At 38.8% G+C, this 18,484-nt stretch overlaps 1 protein-coding gene across 6 annotated transcripts; it reads left to right on the top strand.

Moving 5' to 3' along the window:
* Window positions 1-6: 6 nt before the first annotated feature.
* slc7a1a (solute carrier family 7 member 1a) lies at window positions 7-18,004 on the top strand. 6 transcript variants are annotated; one of them, XM_078930620.1, is made up of 14 exons: window positions 74-198; window positions 5,140-5,170; window positions 7,967-8,222; window positions 8,292-8,474; window positions 8,567-8,725; window positions 9,199-9,376; window positions 9,554-9,687; window positions 11,036-11,258; window positions 12,193-12,329; window positions 13,823-13,925; window positions 14,247-14,440; window positions 15,184-15,335; window positions 15,433-15,541; window positions 15,736-18,004. In XM_078930620.1, exons 3-14 carry the CDS (start codon window positions 8,036-8,038, stop codon window positions 15,918-15,920), a joined length of 1,944 nt encoding a protein of 647 aa, XP_078786746.1. In that variant the 5' UTR covers window positions 74-198; window positions 5,140-5,170; window positions 7,967-8,035; the 3' UTR covers window positions 15,921-18,004. The 6 variants fall into 6 exon arrangements, 4 of the variants coding, with proteins under 4 accessions (XP_011481655.1, XP_011481652.1, XP_078786746.1 ...); XM_020708824.3 differs by lacking the exon at window positions 12,193-12,329 and adding an exon at window positions 11,623-11,762; XR_013647398.1 differs by lacking the exon at window positions 5,140-5,170 and having other exon boundaries at window positions 7-198; window positions 15,184-15,269; window positions 15,359-15,541.
* Window positions 18,005-18,484: the final 480 nt, after the last annotated feature.

Below are 18,484 nucleotides of genomic sequence, written 5' to 3'. Positions count from 1 at the left end.
TTGCTTGCTTGTATACTTTATGGAGCTGCTGCTCTACACCGCTGGTTGTCCTTCACCTCCTAAACGCGGCGCTTGTATCTTCACCACCGTCGGACTGGATGCTTGTTGAGGAGTTTCTCCAAACCCCAAGAAAATATTACGTTGGATGTCTGCCCTAAAACATCTGCAAAGTAAAGTACAACCGTTGGAACAAAAAAAGTGAGTACATTTATTATGAACTGATTGTTTTTTGCTGCTCGATCAATAAAGGTTACTTTATTTAGAAGAGATAGTATTGTTTATTGTGGCACGCGCCGCTCAGCACTTATAACCCATAACTGCTTCTTGTATTTCCGCTGGATACTCTAACTTAATTACATAATTTCCTGACCACATAGCCTTATAATTCACCATTGGGCGCGTAGTCCCTCGTTGAACAGCAAGTTTTTTATTTTATTTTCTGAACATTTTGGTCTCGCCCAAACTGCTTTTAGCACAACTGGGCTGCTCTAAAACTGAAGAAGCTAGCTGCCATTCTCAAATTTAACAGCGTGAAGATGTTTAAATGTTTAACATATTTACTGGAGTGAGACCACAACAAATGAAGCCAAGTGTAAAAAAACAAACTAACACCAAAACAACCCAAATACACACTGGCTGCATCTAAAATACTCAATTTAAGTGTTTAAATGTGTTGTAATAATGACTTTTTGGTTAAAATCTTAGCAAACAAACAGACGGCTAACTGCGCTCGCGCGTTTCACGCGCGTGCGTTTCTTAATCGTTCATTTCCTTGAGCGCTCACACTTCAGGCAGTTAAATGATGTGGGCAGTAGATGACCTTTCAGAGCTGCTGTGAAGAGTCCAGTCTAACTTTAGCTGATCTTAAACTGGGTCATGGAGGACACTTTCTGACCATAGAGCTGTCTGCTTGTGGTGGGTGTTACTCATGCAGAGAGGCTGGTTTATTTGAATGAAGCTTTCCAGGTTCAGCTAGTTGCTCGGTTTCATGTTTCCCATGTCCTTCGCGCTTGATAACGCAATCGCCTGCTTGATGTTGCACAGCCTTAAGGTATTTTAAAGTGGCTTTAAATGGAAATGGATTGAAATTCGGAGAAATCGATGTTTCCATGGGACTAAATGTCTTTGCAGCCTTTTGCCTCCACATAACTCTTTCTAAAACATGGGTTATCCTAAACTTTTGCAAACAAGGCCAAATTTGGTCAAAAATGTTTGATGGCCTGTCATTCTTAGAACCTTTTTAAATAACATTAAATGGAAATGAATTGTTTAATGAATATTTTATTGCAATGACATACTTTTCATTTCTTCACAATTGCATAATAAGATTTTGCCAAAATTATGGTCACTTTGTTGCACCGTTTGCTCTCAGTTTATCGACAATAGCATGTCTTGTTCGCTCTTGATATGAAACTAATTGAAAACAGAGACAAAAACTATCCCTATTTCCACTTTTCCTGTGCGCAGTGGTGCTCACTGTCTACTTTTTCTTTATTTATTTACATTTGACATTTTAGAAATAAACTGGAAAGTGAGGGTAAATAGTGTTGCCGCAGGTTTACAACAATTTGAAATGTAATTTAGTCCATCACAATCAAAGAAATCCCAGTTTTTAGAAAATGCTAGGGGCCATATATTATTTTATGAAAGGAGAAATTTGGTAGAAATTTGAACGCAGGCTGCATTTGGCCCATGAGCCGGACTTTGGACATGCCAGTCTTAAAACCTTTGAATGTTTTTTAGTGCTCTTTGGGCTAATGGCTTTAACTTTGTCAGATGTCTTGGTTGCAGTCAAGTTACTAGCGCAGCATTACTCATGCGGGAACGGTTTATGGAGGTCGTTCCATCAATGACGCCGATACTAGCTGGCTAGTTGATTTTACTTGACAAGTTAAAGGTGACACAGCAGAGTACACAGTGAACCACCTTCATGCTGGTCAATTGGGCAATGCAACACTTATTTGCATATGTCTGTTTAGATCAGAGGATAAAATGTCCAGGGGTTTTCTTTTTAAAGGTTGGTTTGCACTAGTTTTCTTAACTCTTGTGCTATCCTATGGGGTCCAGATGACCCGATCCTTACATTGACATGTTACTCCTACCATGACAAAGGTGGATAAAGGTGAAGAGGATTTCATTTAATCCATGGACACCAGTGAAGATCACAAATCATTGAAGAAAAAAGGTTCGGCGCACTGTCTAGTGGGTCTAGATCAGTGTTTTTCAACCTTTTCTGAGCCACGGCACACTTTAACTTTTTAACACTTTGATAATTGTGGCAGAAAAAGCAGGAAGTTGCGGCTGTTTTTTTCTAAGAGATGAACCAACAGCTAAAGCTCGTCTTTAGCTGGTATATTTGTTAGAACTGAGCGACTTTATCAGCAGAATTAAGAACAAGGAAGTGAAGACTTTAAGCACTTCTGATTGGTCAGACTGATGACATGTGATTAAGCCTTCAAGAATGATTGGCGGAGACAGTTAAAGGGGCGGGACTTTTCCTTACACAGTTATAGCTGCAGCTAAATCGCGGTACCGTGATTTTTATCAAAATGTCTTTAATAGAATTAAATAAACACAAAGAAAAAGTAATTTTAAGATCTTTTATATTCCTAACTACTCAGTGTTTTATCAGGGCCTGTTTGGATGAACAAAGAGTTGATTTCCTGGAGATGGAAAATGTTTTTAGATCAGTTAATGAGGGTAATTTCTCCACGGCGCACTTGACCATCTCCCACGGCACACTAGTGTGCCGCGGCACACTGGTTGAAAAACACTGGTCTAGATGACCGAACTCCCAATTTTTAAGTCCCTAGGATAGCACAAGGGTTAAAGCCGTACTACCCACAGAGCTGAGTCCACTTGTGACCCAAGGAAAACACAAAAACCAAAAAATAACTTTGAGGCATTCTGAGGGTTAAGTTTAATGGAGAGCTCACTCGAGGGGAAAATAGATCCACGCTGAAGTTATGTAACAGCTGCTCTCCAGTGATTTAGCACTACTCATTTCAATGGAACGTCAGTTGCATTTATGTTTTGACTTTTTATACACTCACTCCTGTCTTTTGTTTATGATTCCAGAAACTGACTTTAAAGTCCCACTCCAAACATTTTTTGATCTGTTGTAAAAAAGAAGTGGTTGCTTATAATTAGGATTATGCCATTGTGACGGGCTCCTCACACTTCCAACCCAACAAGCGATATTGGGCGACCATTTATGAATCCACTGTCTTCTGAAAATAATACGTTGATATTTTATTTAAAAAATACATTTAAATACATTTTCTTTGCAAAAATTGTTCAGACCCAGTGCATTGTAGTCCAACTTCATCAATTGAGCATCAATGCACACTGGTTTTTCACAGCTCCAAGCTTTTTCCAACAGCATTTTTTTTTTTTACAATATGGTCTAAAAATGAAATTTCCAATTTTTTGCACCAAATACGAGTTCCGATAGTAATTGTTTTTTTGTTTTGTTTTTTCCACAAAAATGACTAATGACAGAATATTATTTTAATAATTTTAATTTTATTTTAACATCTCCTTTGGGAGTTTATCTGAATTCTAGGTGAATCTAAATACGAGCTGTAAAAAGTTTAGTAAAACAAGAGTGTTGTGAGCAGCCGCTAGCGTGAGGACTTCTCACTCTCCACAGAGTGTCTGGTTCAAGTGTTGGTAGCAAATTCGGCGTACTCCCACTCTTGGTATCAACAGCCGTCACACATTTTTCAGTGTGCAGTTTGTTCCATATAACTGAATACAGTGTTTATGGGAAGAAGCTCCTGTTTTCCAGTTGCCATTGGGCTGATCTTATGGAGAACAACAGAACCCCAAGAGAGCTTGAGAGAGTTGCTGGGAAAATAAAATTCCGATTTATTATTATAAATTTTCCCCCAAAAAATAAATCTTCTTAAATGGCAAGTTTTAATTGATCGATTAAATCGATTTATCCCCCAGCTTTTTTTGCTTTTTTTTCCTAACTGATAGAAACTGAACATGCTCCCTGCTCCACTCCATTCAGATGCATCCTGTAGACAAATAGATCCATGTACGTCTTTGTTTTCCTACTTTGAGCTGGCATCTGTGAGGGGCTGTAAGTTAGCAGGAAAGCACATAATTAAAGAACTCTCAGGCACAGTGAGGGGAAGAGGGGGCGGGGTTGTTCCCCGCCAAGGTTCCCGCCTACAACTCCGAGGCAAATTTTTAATAAACTACTGCCACACTGCAGAAACAAGGTCCTTGAAATGACAGTTTTTTTTGTTTTTGCTAAACATAACATAATCATAATCCAAAGACCCATGTGAATGCTTTTACGATAGATCAACAGATGATCAAAGTTGGACTTTAAACTTGCAAAATTGATGACTGACAAGTACTTTTTTTTGCCTCATTGTTCATAATCTTTTTGAATTGTTAAAATTTTATTAGGATGCATTCAGTAATTTTTTTCAAATATTTTTTTTGGTAATAAGACTGATCAAAGCAAAAAAGCTGTTTGCAGCTTTAAGCATTGGATGACCTGTCATAGCGACTTTCATTGATGGTAATTTTATAGGTTGCTTTAAATGGTTCTGAGGAATCACACCCCCTTTCCTTCTCAGCTACTGTCTCTTTAATGAGTTTTTCTCCTGCTGTGGTGTCATTTATAGTAGCCAAAAACAGACAGTACACTGTTGAGCGCGTGTGCCCACAGTTATATCCGAATGGCTTCCTTTTGCTTGGTTTATGCTCAGAGTATAGATTTATGATTATATGCTATAATTAAGATCAATCTTGTGCATGTAAATCATTTAGACAAGCCTAAGATGAATTATTCTTTTGCAATTGGATGCAGCATTTTGAACAAAACCCTGTTTGTTACCATAATCTATTTTTTGTAAAAAATAAAATAAAAACTGAGTTTAATAATAAAGCAAAGCTGGTTTTGCATGTTAGCAGAGCTAATTTACCACCTATATTTTACTCGTGCATGAGGGTGAGCTGCTTGGAATAGCCAAGTCATGTGATTCTTCCATATTCTATTTTAGAACGCTGACTGATGGGCCGCTCTGTGCAGTCTTTGCTGCAGCCCAAAGACATAGTTGTCAAAAATGTGTTTCTAATTCCTCCGTTTCTCCTCATTGCTTCAAATCAATTTTTTAGATCAACAACTGAAGTGTAGCTGTAGTTGAAAGTAAGTACTGCTCTCTATTTGTCTCCCTGTATATTATAAATGCTTAAAATCTCTGTCTGCAGAGGGATCAATTAGTACATTTTGTGTTTTGCATGCTGTTGTGGGTTTTGTCAAAGTATTTCCGTATTAGCTTTCATTTACAAACGTCCAGGTTTTGACACTAATGCACTGTGTGAGCTGCTTGATAATTAGCTGCTTGTTGTTGGAATAATATTTTCCACACTTATCGTTGCTGGTTCTTTCCAGTTTTTCCTAGAAAAGCCTATTAGTCTGTTTGTGTAACAGGTTTTCATGACACTGTTGTTGTTTTTTTAATGGCTGAAGCCAAGTGTGATTGGTTGGTTTTTCTGTCATATTTTTTACTTGTTCTAAGCGGGCTTTTAAAAGCTTTGGAATTTGAGAACAATAATTAAAAATGATAACTTTGGCCTAAATGTCTTTGTTTTATGCACGTTCCTAGTTTTATATAATCTATTAATTCACTGACTATGTCCAAAAGTTGCTTAAAAATAAAAAAAAGGCTAGTTTTTGTGCTAAATTTTGGAGAAAAACATGAGAGCAAGGGCAAATATTTGTATGAAAACTAAAAAAAAACCCACTTCATGGTGTTTGCGGAACAAAGCTGGTTAACCCTTCAACACTGGAGATGTTGCCGGCGAAGTCTAAATAACTCGTGCATTTGGAAATACCATAACGCTCCAACCGTTTACACAATCAACGTGAATCTGCTGATTCTGACACAGAAAAAAGCGGCTTTTTATATAGGCTTTTCAACGGTATCTATCGTAAAGTGTTGCATAAAGTTGCAAAGTCGCCTTACTTTTCGACTTAATCAGCTGATTTACTTTGATTCCATAAAAACTTCATTATTGTACAGTGTTGCATACCACCACAAGGCTGCTTTTCTCCACATCGGACTTGCCTGGAATTATGTTAATTGCATAAACAGTTGAAGAGGTACAGTCGTCCAAAGAGTGTCATCACTAGAGTTAAAACTCTGGTAATAAAGGGTAAAATATCGGCGAATTCTTAGTCTTGTTTTGTGATTAAATTGGCTTAGTTTGTACTTGCACTGTGACGTATATTGGATCAAAAATTGCTGTTGATTGATTTAGGGAAGTCTTTTAAGTTCAAGTCCACCTTTCCTATTATAAAATGCATTGGTTGGTTCCACATGATAGCACAACACAGTGACGCAGGCTTTGTATTCAGTGCCTAAGTTTCCTGCTAATGTTATTTCTCTCAGTGGACAAACTGAGGACAATTACCCTGTAGCAAAAATATTGGCTGTTACATCACTGATTTACAGCTTGTGCTGGTATTTTTGCCTGTATGTGTTCTTGTAGACAAATGTGGAAAATTGTATCTGAGCCAGAGTATGTCCTCGAGGGACATGAGGCACCACAAGGTTACCTTAGCATTGGGGGTTTCCATAAGGAGCAGTTTGGTTTTTCACTCTGTCCAATGACCCCTGAAGGTGCATGTCTCCATGTCAGAGTGCTCTGACAAGGGGCTGTTGTGAAACATTTGTCAAAGGGTCATTCCTTCCATCACAGTCCCCTCTTTGTAGAACACACCTTGGCCGTCCGCCCAATTGATGCAACCCAACTCATTGGGTTGCATCACTCTGTTTACTATCTTCTGTTGTTTCTTTTCAATCTTTTGGTATCTGCACTCCATGTTTCCTCTCCATCTGTCTGTCTTGTCAGCATGCACCTACTTCTTAATTTAAACCAAAATGAGTCTTAAATTACAAAAATAGAGATTCAGAGAAAGTGGTACTGGGCCTTTGCATATTAGTCAAAACATTTTTTTTACATTTCTTTAAGATTGCTTTGACCTAGTGTACTTTTTTGTCATTTGCTTCATCTTGTTTCATAAAAATACAGGTGGATCGTACTTATTTAAGTTTATTTCTCCATGCCCCCCATGCAGAGCTGAACTGTAGGGTTTCCACAACACACATCAGGACACAGTTTCAAGTATTACATTGTCATTCCATCACTGCTGAATCCATTTTCGGCAGGTAGTTTTTTTTATTTTTTATTAAGAACTAATTAGGAGAACTTATCACTGTTAGCCGGTAATTTTATTTATTTGTTCTCTAATGCTACGAACACACTGGGCAGGTGATGCACATTCAAGACGGGCATTCTTTAACGGGCTTTTAGCCAACTGTGTTCGCTAAAAAAATCAGATCGTCAAAGCGGTACAGATCTGGTGAATCTCATTCCAGGCTTTTTCTTTCAAAGCTCTACTCCGATAAATCAAATACTTGGTGTCATAGAATTTCCAGTTGGGCACAAACCACAATAAATATTTTCTCCTCCATGATCAATTTCCAAATGGTTGGCACTTCTGTGTTTTGAAAAGGACGCCATCCATATGTCACTCCCAAATCTGAGTCCCTGACTGGTCAAAGTTCAACTAGGTTAACTTTTGATACGGGTTCATAAGGCACACATTTTGTACATAGATCCGGAAAAGAGACTTAAAAACTTGCCTAGCATGAACGTGAGAGTTTGAATGCAGAAGCCCAAAACTGTGTGTTTACATTGACTGTCAACTGGAAGTGGTCACTTTAATGCACGTGTCCGAGTTCAGTGTGAACGTTACATTACAGTAACGTGCAACAATGTTTTTGTGCTGGTCTATTAAAAACCTTTTCCCCAACAACTTTGAATGGAATTGGATAATTGTGGACCTTTAAACTGGTGCTAAAACAGACTGATAAGAGAACCTAAAAGAAAAGAAGTAATCAAAGAATTGAAATTCATGAGCGTTCTGTTCTGTCAGGGTGTGGCCTCTCTCCATCTCCCTTGTGACCTCTAAGCATCATCAATCCTCCCGCTCGCTGAAGCCTCCATGGCTTTGCAGGCTCTCATACACTTTGGTAAACAGCTGCTAAGGGTAAAGGTGGTCAACGGAAACTCGGAAGACTCTCGTCTGTCCAGATGTCTCGACACCTTCGACCTGGTTGCCCTCGGCGTCGGTAGCACGCTTGGCGCTGGAGTTTACGTGCTCGCCGGTGCAGTTGCACGAGACAATTCAGGTAAATCTACGTTTGTGTAGTTAATAAAATTCTGTCCAGCAACAGTGTTTAACGCATTGACTCCCACAGGCCCGGCTATCGTGTTGTCCTTCCTGATAGCAGCTTCGGCCTCTGTGTTGGCGGGTCTTTGCTATGCCGAATTTGGAGCACGTGTTCCTAAAACGGGTTCCGCTTACCTTTACTCCTATGTGACCGTGGGAGAACTTTGGGCCTTCATCACTGGATGGAACCTCATCCTCTCTTACATCATCGGTAAACATGAAGCAGCAACAGCTGTGTTGTCTTTGATGTCTAATGTCCCGAGAAACAGAAAACATGTGTTTTGGTTTTGTTCTTTGTGCCAGGAACATCCAGCGTGGCACGGGCGTGGAGCGCAACATTTGATGAGTTGATAGGGAAGCACATCGAGCAGTTTTGCAGGACATACATGTCCATGAGTGCGCCGGGAGTTCTGGCTGAGTACCCTGACATGTTTGCTGTTTTCATCATATTCACTCTGACAGGTAAGAAAACCGTTTTCTTTCTGTGATTTTTGGAGCTCCTTAACCCATATACCATCTGAGTTGTGCAGTGATACATATTCCTAATCTTGTGTTCCTCTGCGACTTCCCTCCTGCTTACCTTTTGACGTCATTACTGTAAAAAAAGTGGGTTATTCACACAACGTTACATGAAGGTCAAACGAAAGTTTGGCCACAAACAACTGAAACACCTAAATGACCTGATTGTTGTCTCTCCTTGGTAGAAAGTTTGAAAAAGCCTTTCATTCTTCTGGAAGTTTCCATAATGATAGCGAAGCCTTATGGAACCAGGATAAAACCACATTCAGGCCACGATTAGAAACCTTAACGCCTCAACAAAACATTAAAAATGGAGCTGAAATACAGAAAAGAGCAGCAATACAAGGCAAAGTTAGACTGAGGCTACATTTAATGGATCATTTTCTTTCATTTTCATTTCATTTCATGTCCTGAAGGTCTCCTGGCGTTCGGAGTGAAAGAATCAGCGATGGTCAACAAGGTCTTCACATGTATCAACGTTCTAGTCCTGTTGTTCATGGTGGTCTCTGGCCTGGTCAAGGGCACTATCAAGAACTGGCAGATCAACCCTGAAGAGATCCTCAATGGCACCTTTACAAGCAACTCAAGTCAGAAGTAAGATTAACTTCTAGAAGTTAACTTGGTTTGATCTTTTTGCATCATGCATCCCGGTTTATCTGCCTTATCGGTTCTTCGAAACCAAAGTGACCCTCCAAAGTATTTTGCTCCTCTTCTTTATCTTTTTTTTAAATGTATTTATCAATAATTTGGATTCTTTTTTCTTGTGTCCAGTCAGACTGAGGTTCTTCCAACCAAGGAGATCTTAGGAGCAGGTGGCTTCATGCCGTTTGGTTTCACAGGCGTCCTCTCAGGAGCTGCTACCTGTTTCTATGCCTTTGTAGGGTTTGATTGCATTGCTACAACAGGTCAGCAATAGAACAAAAAGAGTTTATCTTACAATGATGTCATCAGCCGTCACATCTTTAAAGACTTGGAAGCTTCCAGTAACAAATAGTGGTACAATTAGTTATTTAGGACTGAAATGAGACATCGTCTTCTCTTTTTAAACATTTCATCCACTGGTAAAATCATAAAGTAGAGATAATAAACGTTAAAGTTTTGATTAATATTTTCAAAAAAGTAACAATTAAAATGTATTTTTGACATAAATATGTTTGAACTGCAACCTATGAGGATGAAAAACTGGCAATAAAACGTATAGAATGTTCCCAAACTCTTTAGTTTTCAGACGGCCGGCCCACATTTGTTTCAGTTTTGTGGCAGTGGTGATGGGGGGTGGGGTGGGGGGGCTGTACCTTAATCTTGAGTTGGCCCTGTTTCAATCCTCGACTTGTCTAAACTTTCCAGATTGTTACATAAGAGCGGGGCGGAAGAGGGAAAAGCTGCATTTTTGAGCCTGAAAGAAGGAAGATGTTTTTGGTCCTTTGTGTTTCTTCACACATTTCAGTTTCATTTATTCAAGCCGTCTCGTAAATCTAGTCGAGTGGCCGCCTTCTTTCTGCACTTTATTTATTTATTTATGTATTTTTTTTCACCATTCATGCTTCACTTGCACTTAGAGACTTGTGTCACAAAAACACCCTCCCTTAGCTCCTCCAGATAAAAGCATAAATCTATAAAAAGGAACATTCACACCTCTAAGAAGCTTCGTTCGCACATTGATCTCATGGAGTCCTCTTGGTAGAGATTAGGATTTGTTACAGAACAAGAATATCATTTTTTTCAGAGGACCTGTGTTTGGTAACTACTTGCAGATGGATGATTAAGTCTTGTGGGTTCTAAAGGAGCCAAAAGCTACTTGTTCTTTTTGTTTGCAAAAAAAAAAAAAAAACCCACACATGTTTTGCATTAGATGGACATACGCTAGCCGCCAAAAGAGGCTCAGCAGCTGTTAGAAAGGGATTTTTTTGGCTGAAGCAATCCAGCAAATTTGAACACGAAGACAGATTGCTGAAAGACCCACTCCGATTCCTCTGGGGCATCTGACTCTGTTAGTTTGGGGATGTGAGTGGCTGTAAGCTAGCAGAAGAGCGTGTAAACAGGTGAATTTGTGATGAACTACAGCTGCTCTGCAGAAACTATGAATAGAAAATGACAGGTTTCTTGATGATCATAATTTAAAAACCACAGGAAACACTTTTTACGTAAGTTCAAGTAGCAGTGAATGGAAACAGTTTTGTCTTATTTTGTAGAGGATTGGAATTGAGTGTCAGCAACGAGTAGCTTTTATTGACCTGTCTCTCCACACTGAAGGTGAGGAGGTGAAGAACCCGCAGAGAGCCATCCCTATCGGAATCGTGTCCTCGCTGCTCATCTGCTTTGTGGCCTACTTTGGCGTCTCTGCCGCCCTCACCCTCATGATGCCGTACTACCTCCTGGACAGCAACAGCCCTCTGCCTGTTGCATTTAAATACGTGGGCTGGGGAGGAGCCAAGTATGCTGTGGCTGTGGGCTCGCTGTGTGCTCTGTCTACCAGGTAAGTGCAAATAACGAAAATGAAAAACATTTCATGTGCTTTTATTTTAGTGCACATGCAAATATATTGTAATCAGACGATCCACATAAGTCATTTTTTAACTGTTTAAATGACCACAAATGTAATCATAATGACATCTATGAATTGTAATCATATATATACAATGTGAAGTTAAAACACCGTTTCCTCTTTTTAGATGTTAATAATCATGTTCATACTTGTGATGTTTTGATGAAACCTTGCTTGTGTTCTGCACATTGTTCCATATGTATATGTGAGTTGTTGTCTTTGTTCATGTATGTCTCATGGCATTCTCTTGGATGTAAGTGTGGATACTATATATCCTGGTCTCCCCCCATGGTAGCCTGCTGGGTGCTATGTTCCCTATGCCTCGCGTGATCTGGGCTATGGCTGACGATGGGCTGCTTTTCAAGTTCATGGCCGAGATCAGCCCCCGCACCAAAACCCCACTAATTGCAACCTTTGCCTCTGGCACAGGGGCAGGTGAGACACTAACATGCATGTCTTGAAACGGCATCCATGTTCACCAGTTTTGCATGCCTTGTGGATGTTTTAAATGCACCAGCTGATTTTTTTTTTACTTTATAAAACTAAATAGCATAAAAAGAGCATTCCTAACATTTTTTGGTCATATTTCCTTCTGCAATCACACACAAAAATCAAAAACTGTTTGGTTAAGTAGCCAAACTGCAAACCCATGCCACACAAACCTGCATTACAAGCTCCTTAACCCAGCATCATGCCAGCTTGCTCTCACATTTCTCCTTATCCTACTTTGCTCATGCTTTTGCAAGCTTTTTCTTCATCCGCGTTTTCATTTGCTGTCCCCTCTTCCTTCATTTCTTCCTTGACCCTCCACCTAAACGTACAACCGTCGTCCAACTCTGACGTTTTCCTCCTCGCTCTACCCCAGTCTGTTGGGTTCCATGTTCCCCCTTCCCCGTGTTATCTTTGCCATGGCTCGGGATGGCCTACTCTTCTCCTTCTTGGCCCGCATCAGCGAGAGGAAAGCCCCCGTCAATTCCACTGTTGCAGCTGGGGTTATGTCTGGTAAGATGAAGAGGAAAACCGGAACAGGGATTAAGGAAAACATGCATGTTTACGGAGAAGGAGATCATGATGCCAAAAAGGCCAAAAGCGTCACAGTGCAGCCTGTTTGTTTCATTTACTTGAGCAATAGTTGACACAAGCTAAGGACCAACAGAAATATCTACCAAAAAAAAGGAAAAACCTTAAACAAGCTTTGCTTTGTTCATACTTTTCTTAATCCCTTCTGTGCTTCAGATGGAAAACACTCATTTCAGGCTCCTTGTAAGTTAATAGCAGGGCTCGGCGTTTAAACTTCATGGTTCCGGTGTCTCCTGACAGTGAAGCAACATTTGCAGGTGATAGTGGAGTAAAGGGCGAGGTTTAAAAAGCTGCGGCAACTCTATCATTTTGCTTTATGAAAGCATTTACTGACTGACTTACTGCCTCTTTTAATAACAGCTGCCCTTCACACAATAAATCCACTTTGTGTCACAGTTAGTCCAGTATCTACATCCTCATCTCTATTCTTCTTTATCTTATATTTACAAATCAAGTTTTTAAAGTCTAATCCAGCACCAAACATTTTGGACAGTTTTGAGGTTTTATCTCCTCAGAAACAAAACAGCTTTTTTGTTGTTTATTTCTTACATTTGGAGAATAATTTTGTCGTTTTTGTTTATTTTATTTTATTTTTTTGTGTGCAAATGTTAAATGAATGTCTGAAATTGATGTACCACTTGTTAGTATTTGCCCCTTTAAATCGGATTGAAATCATTGAGGAAAGCCTCCAAATGCCCTTTCAGAAGTGCTTAAAGTGACTTCAACTTCTACTTTTGTCTGATTTGCTTAAAATATTTATCTCCTTTTTTTCTTCTACTTGATGACATATTTTAGTAAATTGCAAATTTGGATTTTAACATATTCTGCCACCTTAATAATTTGCAGTAGTTGTCATGTAATCGGGTTATTGAGCTCAAAATAACATCTTACAGTTTAGAAGTGACATTCTTTTCAATGTGAGCCGTGTTAAGTGTGGATGTTGAAAACTGCTGGAAAAGGTCTTTTCATGGTTATTCTGGGATTGATCAAGTTTCAAGCCGAACAAGTTGTTCTGTAGAAGAAAAGAGCCAACTTTTGTGGTGCGATGGCTGTGATGGTATCTGAGCTTGTATACTGTTCAAACAAATAAACACGGAGCCTACAGGCTGACGGATATTACACCCAAGGGTAAAGCAAGGCCTGTGAAGGTCGATACGTCATTTCCACAAGACATGGTTGACTTCTTTTTAGTTTTCTCATGGAAGTCTGCCACTGATCCCCTAGTATTCGAATGTTTAAATAAATCAGGGCCTCCTATAGACTGAAATGATGCCAGAAAGTCTATCAGAAATGGCAAAATATAAAACGAAACACAACCCTTTCAGGTTTACCAGCTATAACCGTTTTGTAGGTTTTATTACATCCTAACTCTGCCAAATGTCTTTATTTTCAATATTGCTTTTTCTTGCTTTCAGCTATCATGGCATTTCTGTTTGACCTAAAAGACCTTGTGGACCTAATGTCTATTGGAACTCTGCTGGCCTACACATTAGTTGCTGCCTGTGTGCTGGTTTTGAGGTCAGTATTTGGTATGGGGTGTCAACTTTTTACTCGTCTGTGCGCTTAGGAAGGCTTTTTGACAGAAAAAGCTCATTTTGGTCTAAAACTGTAGCCACATTAGCCTCAATATCTTGCAGTGAGCTCAGCAAACGATTTACATTCAATTAGCTGAAATCAAATCAAAACTAAAAGGAAGCAAAGTCACACATTATAAAACCAAGAAAATGTAAAGCTTTTGTGAAGAAAGAAAGACAAAGTTTAATACAAAAGCTTTGTTTTATACTGGGAAAAAAACAAACAAAAAAACACATTATTCTATATGTGCTTTGTCATTTTCAGGTACCAGCCTGAACACCCCAGTCACATGTATGAAACTGTCAGTGATGACTTGAGCGATGGCATCAGCGTCCCCAGCATGGGCATGCTGCCCGGTGTGGAGGAGAGGTTCAGTTTCCATAATCTGCTCTTTCCAGACCACCCCGACCCTTCGACGCTGTCCGGCTTCACCGTCAACATTTGTACCTCTGCTTTAGGTCTGTTGTTCTAAGCAGGACTTTTGTCATCAGACGCTAAAAAGCAGAAAGATGTTGAATGAGTCAGAAATTGGTAGGTTTTTTTTTGCAAATTATATAATTTAAAGTCCCACTCCAAGTGATCCCAGTGGTCTTTTAATTATGATTATTCGGTTTTTAGCCAAAATCAAAAAACAGAGTTTGACAAACCCACCCCACCAATAATTGAGAGCTCTCTGTTTACACTCTCTCCATCTAGCGTACAGCCCCTTACAACCCCAACCAAACATTAGCAGAGTATCAAAAATGACGAGCGACGTTCAGGCTGCCCAGTCGTGCAGTTTCCAGCCAGATGCCAGATCAGACGAGAAGATACAAAGGCGTACATTGATCTGTTTGTCTGCAAGTGGACGCATCAGATTGGGGCGGAGCTTGTGGCCCGCTCAGCATATCTGAATATATAGCATTTTATAGCATATTTGTCTGCTCTCCTTCAAAACAATATAAATAAATAAATACTCAGAAATGCAATTTTAAGATTCATTTTCTTTATATATATATATATATATATATATATATATATATATATATATATATATATATATATATATATAAAAGTGTACATAGTCTGTTCTGACACAACCTTCTGTGGCCTCGATAAATTCTGGAATAATCATCTACCAACACTATGTTTGTTCTTTGGAATCATAAATTTCCATCTATTAATATCGAATGCTTCTAACAGCCAGTGTTTTCCTCCCCAGGGTTGTTGATCCTAGCCTTCAGCATACTGGCGGTTCAGGCAGGCATTGCAGTTTGGAACATGGTGGCTCTCTCAGTCATCTTCATGGTGTGTGTTCTGCTCGTCTTCATCGTCTGCAGGCAGCCCGAGAGCCGAACGCCACTGTCCTTCAAGGTTGGGTTTGGTCTCTTTTACAGAAATCCCTTCAGGCACTCAAGTTTCTTTACATGGCAGCACAAACCTGTGTTCTTCCTCTGCGTCTGACTCCCAGGTCCCCCTGGTGCCCTTCATCCCAGTCATCAGCATGTTTGTCAATGTTTACCTGATGATGCAGCTGGATAGAGGCACCTGGGTTAGGTTTTCAGTCTGGATGGCCATAGGTACTTGTCCTCCGTTGTTTGCTGACCTCATGCTGAACAGACATTTGAACCTGTTGGAACTCTTGAAGCATGTTTTTAACAAAGCACTGGACAAAAGAAGACATAAATTCAACTCTGTTTTGTGGAAAAGAAAGTTTTCTTAAAGTTTTTGATTGGGCTGGGCTCTCTCTTTTTTTCTTTTTTTTGCTTTGTAGGTTTGGTGATCTACTTCTGCTACGGCATTCGTCACAGCACAGAGGGCTCCGCATCCCACTCCCCTTTAGCCACCGAGATGAACGGTTTAAAGCTGGAGCACGAACTAGAAACCATGGCGACAGAAAAAGAGGCCTTTCTGCACGACGGCATTGACGTTCGGGAAGAAAACGGCAGAGATTTGTAGAAATCTTAAAAGGACGCACAGCTTCACGTCGGAGGAGAAGGAGGGTTTCCTTTTGTGGAAAAATATGATAATCAAACCTCTTCAGGGGTGGGAGGAACGCAGACTGAAATACAGCTTTGTTTCAAGGTTTATCAAAAACAGATATTCTGTCTTATCGCTCATTTTTAGAACAGTAGGTTGGTTTTTTCGTCCCGATTCAGCTGCACCTTTGATTCTCTTTGAAAGATTGATCATACAGGATCCACGGTAAATGCGTGTTTATGATATGATAGGGATATGATGGGTTTTATTCTGTTTATCAGTGGTTTCCAGCAAACTCTCCTCTACTTTTTATCTTCTTCTCCTAACCCTTCTAAACACAGACAACAGTAGCTCACACGGTTTCATGTATATTTTCTAATAAAAGCAAAGTCTTAATCTGCCTTTTTTTGGCCATATTTGTGACAAAATCCTCCTTCGTGTAGAGGTGATAGAAAAAAACAACAACAAACGTTTGTTTCGATCAGTGTTATGTGCCTTTTTCTCTGTTTACACTCTTTCTCCCTAAATTAAACATTGTCGGCCAGGACCACTTCAGATGAACTCCAAAGAGATTCTAGAGAGTCTTAGAAACCAGGATCTTCTTTCTTGCCTGCAGATTCTGCATACGGATCAGCAGATGCCTGTTTACAGACACAGTACTGAGGCATGAAGGTTTCTAGGCAGTAAATGACAGATTATCTGAGCCTGAATGAGTCACAGAGGATTCACTCTGGCCCAAAACTCAACCGCTTCCTTTCAGATATAAGTCGCCAATCTGTTCTTTTTTGGAATCCTATCAGATTACTGATTTGTTACAGACGAGGAAGACATGGCGGTAACAGATTGTCAGGTAAGATGAAGAATAGATGGTGTTGGATTTCTGCTGTCATGTAACTTTTATTATTTGTTTAAATAAAAATAAAAAAAGCAAATCTCTCCATAACATTCATCTACGTTTCAGGGTTTCATACAATATCCATTTTAAATGTCAACAGCTTCATCATTCTGTTTTAATATGTTAATAAAATATGCCCTGGATTAAACATTTATGATTTTAACGATATGAGTCTGCAGCATGTCTTTCATTTAGCTTTTGCAGACATTTGTGTTGCCGTCAGTAGTTTTTTTTTTTTTTGGCTCCTGTCTAGAAAAAATATTCAATAAATGTAAAAAATATAATTATCTTTACGTTTGATTACTCTGAATTATTTTCCATTTTACTCCTATTGTCTACAGAAAATGATGTTTAGTGAACGTTTTACAACACTAACTTGCCTGATCACACTTGTATATAAAATGCATTGTGTATATTTTTTCAGAGTAAACTACTTGCAAGCTGTCAAAGAATGTGTTTTTGTTGGTATTTTGAAGCTATTTAAGTATTTTGAGTGCAGATTTTTTATTCTGATGTGTATTTTGGATTGTTTACAGATCTGTGTGAATGATGTTGCTTCTTTAATTCACTTTTCTTAGCCTAACATAAATATAAAAATAAACAAAAATGTCCTAAAACATAAAAAACCACGTAAAATATATCTTTAGTGTAGTTTTCATCCTTCTGATTTTTCAGATATGACTGAATCTAAAAGGAATTGTATTCATTTTAACTTTTATGAAATTATTGCTTTGAATACATGTATGAATGACCTTAAAATGATCATTTTTGGGCTGCAGGCTGAGATTTACCTTTAAAAACCGATGTTTAAGTATTTTTTGTATGTAATTACATCTACTTGGTAATTTCTTTTTCATCTTCTGTGCTTAAAGTGATCTAAAACTGTCTTTCTTTAGGGTCTTTTCAATCACAGTGAGTTGCTGTCATATATATCTGTGGTTTGGTTTCCCTTCTTGACAAATGTTTTATTTTTTTGGTCTTTTTTTAAAATCTTGGTTTGTTAAAACTGAAATCTTACAAGTTAGTATCGATAGATACAGAAAGATTTTTGGGACTCAGATTTAACAGTAGAGTACAGTAAATGCCTTCTGGTTGATTTTTTTCATTGTCAAAAAGCAGAATGTGCTTTGGCTAATCTTGTAAATAAAGTAATTTTAGTATCCTTCCTGCATGGCTCCTTTCAGCATTACCATATTTTAGTAGTTGAGTCTCACTTTGATTCCCTACAGATTCCATATTTTCTACGTCACAAATATGTTCTTTTATTCATCTGCTGACAATATTTATGTTTTGTCCTCGGTGGTGAGAGCTAAACTGCAAGACAGTAAAAGTTCCTTTGTTTGTTTTGTGGATTTTAGAAAAGCATTTGACTGGATAAATCGAAATCTTCTTGAATATAAATTACTTGTGTATGATATTAATGGTAAGTTTTATAAAGCAGTTAAAGCTCTGTACAAGGCTCCATTAGCCTGTGCGCAGGTGAATGACCTAAAAACAGGTTGGTTTCCTACACCATTTGGAGTTAAACAAGATGTTCTTTCACCAACACTTTTTCCTATCTATGTCAATGATTTAGCTCAAGAAATTAAAAAAACTAACTTGGGTATTGATATCAATAATTGGAACTTGAGCATACTACTCTATGCTG

The sequence above is a fragment of the Oryzias latipes genome, chromosome 14 (assembly GCF_053564925.1).
Source record: "Oryzias latipes strain Hd-rR chromosome 14, Olatipes_Hd-rR_3.1".
Taxonomy (NCBI): Eukaryota; Metazoa; Chordata; class Actinopteri; order Beloniformes; family Adrianichthyidae; genus Oryzias; species Oryzias latipes.
This window is presented reverse-complemented; position numbering and strand designations above follow the sequence as displayed.